This window comes from Arachis ipaensis, chromosome B05 (genome assembly GCF_000816755.2).
Source record: "Arachis ipaensis cultivar K30076 chromosome B05, Araip1.1, whole genome shotgun sequence".
NCBI classification, from domain to species: Eukaryota; Viridiplantae; Streptophyta; class Magnoliopsida; order Fabales; family Fabaceae; genus Arachis; species Arachis ipaensis.
In genome coordinates, this window is record NC_029789.2 from 96,033,169 (window position 1) to 96,038,051 (window position 4,883).

General features: G+C 33.7%; 1 protein-coding gene across 1 annotated transcript; it reads right to left on the reverse strand.

The window, feature by feature from the left end:
* LOC107643739 (sugar transport protein 1) lies at positions 1,981 to 4,788 on the reverse strand. Its single transcript, XM_016347467.2, has 4 exons — positions 4,574 to 4,788; positions 3,835 to 4,160; positions 2,778 to 3,407; positions 1,981 to 2,678 (listed from the first exon to the last, which is right to left on the reverse strand). Exons 1-4 carry the CDS (start codon positions 4,698 to 4,700, stop codon positions 2,229 to 2,231), a joined length of 1,533 nt encoding a protein of 510 aa, XP_016202953.1. The 5' UTR covers positions 4,701 to 4,788; the 3' UTR covers positions 1,981 to 2,228.

Here is a 4,883-nt window from a genome sequence, read left to right on the forward strand (position 1 = left end):
ACTTTTTTCACAATTACTTATATATTAAAAATACTATTTTTGACAAAACTTTTATTAACATTTTTTCATAATTAAAATAGTGTCAAAAATTATTTTTTGATCGATTTTAATTTTTTTTATTTAATATTTAATAGTGTAGAGTAACCTTTTTTAAAAACATGTGTTTAACCATATTTTTTGCAAATAAAACAATTGACTAATTCTTTTGTAAAATAACATTTTATAAACCAAATTTAGATAAGAGGTACCTCGTTAACGAAAACCAAAACAAAAATCGTTCATGAAACCAAATTTAGAATAACAGTTTTTTACTTTTTAAGAATTCTTTGGAATTTTGCATTTTAAGATAGCATATACAAAAATGTTAGACGGCTACAACGTGATTTTTTTCTTTTTCGTAAGTATGTATACTTCTTTTTCTATTTCTTTTCTCTCATCCTCTTTTATTATCGTCGTCATTATTATTATCACCTCCTTCTCCTTCTCTTTCTCCTTTTTATTCTTCTTTTTTTCTTTGATTTCTTATGCTCTTTCTTTTTCTTTCTCTTTCATTATTATCTTCGTCATTCTTCTTCTTCTCATATATATGTTTAATAAAATTACTGAGTATAGAAATTTTTAGAGATCCACGTGTTTAGAACTTTGACTCACTCATTTTTTTTCTATATATATTCAACAAAAGTGTTAAGTATAAGAATTTTAATGCACAGTACAAAAAGGATCACAAGCTCAAAAAAATTAACTCACCAATAATTTGGACGTAAAAATATGAAATAAAAATAATAATAAATTAAAAATAAAAAATTTGACATCATAACTCGATCCACTAAATTATAGTTCCAACTGTAAAGTTATCTTCTTTGCAGTAGTTTGGATAGTATGGACATGAGGCATATGCGAATTTTGATAATAAGATTGTAGAAGTGGATAGAGCCTGGGAGATGACCAAGGCACTAGTTGTTCAGTGGAGGAAAGTAAATAAAAAGGGAAATAGACGTGAAAAAGAGGTGGCTGGGTCAAAATATTAATAAAAGAGATTGTGGGTCTAGTGGCATTGTGAACTTGGTAGGAAAGATTTGAATATATATGAAATTGGAGGATACATGTGTCAAATAAAGAAAATCAGCTTGTGTGTCTTATGAAAGAGTATAAGAGTGAAAAATCAAATGGGAGGTTGTTCTCACAGAGAAGCGAAGGACACTTCAATTCATATTGGAGGAGACAATCTAAAGGAAGAAGACATAAAGATGGTGATTGGGTACAAAGGTATGACAGAATGGATGAAAGGTGGTAAGGAAACAAGTTGGGACTAGAGATTTGTAAGGAATAAAGCAAGAAACATGAGTCAAATATTCCAAAACGTGGAATTGAAATACAGATGTGTGCTAAGTTTCAAAGAGCTTACGATATAGGAACAACTTGCAAGAGGAACGGAGGAGTCTTGGTGCCACTGGAGAATGATAAATGAAGAAAAAAAAATAAAACTAATCTTGGCATGGTTGGTGTGAGATTCTGGAACGGTAAGGAAGTGATGGATGGACGACTATAAGCAACAAGGTGCGGCCACACTATGAGGTATACAATGAATATTGCCTTGGTAATAGATAATTGATATTGCTTGGTTTAGTTTGAATAGGGGTAAGTTTGTTTTGTTGTCACCAATGTCATTCAGGATATTGTAATTTGGGAGGGATCTTGTAGAGTTAATTCACTCTCTATACTATTTTTATTTTTATAGTTTGGTCTTTTTTAGTATAAAAAATATTAGAATTAATTAAATATTTCCATGCAAATTGAAGATTAAAAACCTAATTGAATATTTAATTATATGTTTTTTGAAAAAAATATTCTATTAATTTTAATATTTTTGACATGAAAAGAATCTCATTACAAAATTAAAAATAATATAAAAACTCAATCGAAAAGAAAAAAATTATAAAGACTTAATTACAAATTTGATAAAATTATAAAGACTAACTGAGAAATTAAACTGAAAAAAATTATAATTCCAACTGCTTATAAAGTTTCTTAGTGTTTGACATGTTCAATTGAACCTAACTCTGGAACTTTAAACTTTGAATATCTATATGGTATTGAGTTTTATATTCCAACTCAAACACCTTGTGCATAAAATCAACAGAGAAAAAAAGAAAAGAAAAAAGCTAAGGAATTTTTCAAGCTAATTCACAGTTGCACAAAATCTAGGACTAAGAAATAACAACTAAAAATCAACATGTAGATTCAACCTTGGTCCTGCTATCTGACTCCACAAATCTGCACCAGAAGGGATGCTTCTGCCATACCATACTCATTTCCTCAAGAGGAACACCCTTTGTTTCCGGCAACAACTTGTAGATGAATATGGTCATGATAACCACAAAGCACCCGAAAAATATGAACAAACCGAATTTCAAGTGGCATAGCATTGACGTGAAGAATTGCGCTATGAAGAAAGTACTGATCATGTTTACCCCAACCGTGATGCTCTGAGCCGCAGGCCTGATCTCAAGTGGAAAGATTTCGCTCGGTACCAACCAGCCTAGAGGACCCCAAGACCATGCATAACCGGAAACGTATATGCAGATGATGCCAACAACCACAAATGCATACCATTTGGGAAGTGTGCCGGGGTTGCCACTAGTGCCGAATGCAACAGCAATAGCAATCGTCATGATAATCTGCGGTGCGAAACACACATAAGATACTAATTAGGAACTAGTATAACCAATGAGAAAAAAGGAAACCAGTTTATGATGTGAGGAGTGTGAAATAAGTACTTGGCAAATCAGCATTTGAGCACCACCCTCAAGGAAAAGTGTGCGCCTTCCGAATTTATCTACAAGAAGAATGGAAACGAGGGTTGAAACAGGTTTAAAGCTGCCAATGATCACTGAGGACATAAGAGAAGCCGTGCTTCCGAAACCAATTGTTCTAAACAAAATAGGAGCATAGAATGTGATCACGTTTAAGCCGGTGAATTGCTGGAAAAAGGGTATGCATATGGCGAAAACAAGCTGCGGTCTATACTTTCTCTCCATCAAGGTTCTCCAAGGGTGCTTAACCTTCTCTGAGGCTTCGCTAGCTGCAACTATATCTTTCAACTCTGCATCGATCTCAGTAGTGCCACGAATTCTCACAAGCTCCTTTCGTGCATCCTCAAGGCAGCCACGGGCAACAAGTGAGTTTGGTGAATCCGGAAGGCAAATTGAGCCTATGACAAAGATAACAGCGGGGACTGCACCAAGCCCCAAGCTCAAGCGCCATCCCTGACCACTCAGTATATTTGCAAAGTAGTAATTGAAGAGATTCGCAACAAAGATGCCTATAGTGATTGACAATTGGAAGCACATGTTAAGTGCTCCCCTGTATTTATAGGGTGCCATCTCTGAAAGATAAATTGGCACAGACTGCAATCAAATTGCAAAAGACAGCATAGTTAATTATAAGTATAAGAAATTCTAATGATCACAGTCGGAACTATACATGACTAGTAATGAGAAAGGTTCAATTTCCTCTTGAGATTGTAAGCATTAATCCATGATTTAATTTAAATCCCTAACCTTTCATAAAGTTCAATTTAGTCACGAGATTACATTTTGTGAATTGAACTATGAAATTGAACCTTTTAGTTGACAAGTAAGGTGGAGACTCACATGTAACTATTTTCGTGTGAAGTTGATAGCTAAAAGTCATTACATAATTTGACAGTTTGACTAAATTGGCAACTAGTCCAGCTCTCAACTATCAACTTCACATAAGGGCAACTGCATATGAGTTTCCACCAACAATTAATCAGAGCATAACCAAATCATAGAACACGAGTAAAAGTTGGACCTGATTTGCACAGCCAATTCCAAAACCAAGCAAGAGTCTCCCAATAATAAGCATCCATATGTGTACAGCTAATCCATTGAGTAATGCACCTCCAACAAAGAATATTCCGCCCAAGATCATGGTTGCGCGCCGGCCAAGCATCCGAGTTATGCTTGAGGCGCCGAGGCCAGCAACAAGGGCACTCAGATACAGTGAGGATGTGAAGAGTGTCAATACCTGACTGTTGAATTTACAATATTGGTTTGAAGAAGGCTTCAGAGTAGACTCCTTCTCATAAACAGAGGGAAAGAATCTCTTCAAAAATGGATCCATGGAAGTCACTCCACCTATAAAATTAAAATACATTATCAGCAATTGAATTCAGAACACATAAAGTACTAAAAATTTAGGCATATAATTTTATTTTTAAAAAAGAACATTATAAAATTGATTTCAGAACCATAAAAGTACCAAAATTTTAGTCATAAATAAAAAGAAAGAAACCGAATTTAGAAATTCAGTTCTTGTTGCAATGATAACCATCATAATTAAGGGTAAAACTGAATTACAAAACCCCTAATATCTAAATTACATTGAATACCCAGATTCTGAGATTTCGAACCACATTCACAGATTCAAACAAAGTGGCAAGAAGGATAGTTGAAAAGGCATTTATAAAAGAAGCAAAACTTTAAAATTAAACAAAAGACAAGAAAAAGAAAAGAAAAAGAAACAAAAAAGATTGGATTTATTGATTCACCTGAAACACCATGATCATAACCAAAAATCAAGCCACCGGTAGCAGCCATAATGCAAGTGAAGACAACCCTCAAGGTAAGCTTGCCCGGATACTTCACTGGAACTTCCATGAACGCTTGCTGAGCCATTGCGCTCTAGCTCTACAGCTCAGGAAGTATGATTAGAATTTAGAAGTACACACTATTTATAACATTTTATGTGTATATTTTTTCCTATCCGTCCATAGTTTTCGTTTTCATGATAATGATATGATGTATGAATCTATGATACTAATTATTACTATTATTAAAATTTTATTTTTATATAAAACA

Excerpts from the sequence above, each read along its gene's own strand:
- LOC107643739 (XM_016347467.2), bottom strand. The coding sequence starts at position 4,700 with ATGGCTCAGCAAGCGTTCATGGAAGTTCCAGTGAAGTATCCGGGCAAG. Across the intron at positions 3,408-3,834 it reads GAATTGGCTGTGCAAATCAG|TCTGTGCCAATTTATCTTTC; the intron begins GTCCAACTTTTA and ends ATTTGATTGCAG. Across the intron at positions 2,679-2,777 it reads CTCAAATGCTGATTTGCCAA|ATTATCATGACGATTGCTAT; the intron begins GTACTTATTTCA and ends TTCGCACCGCAG.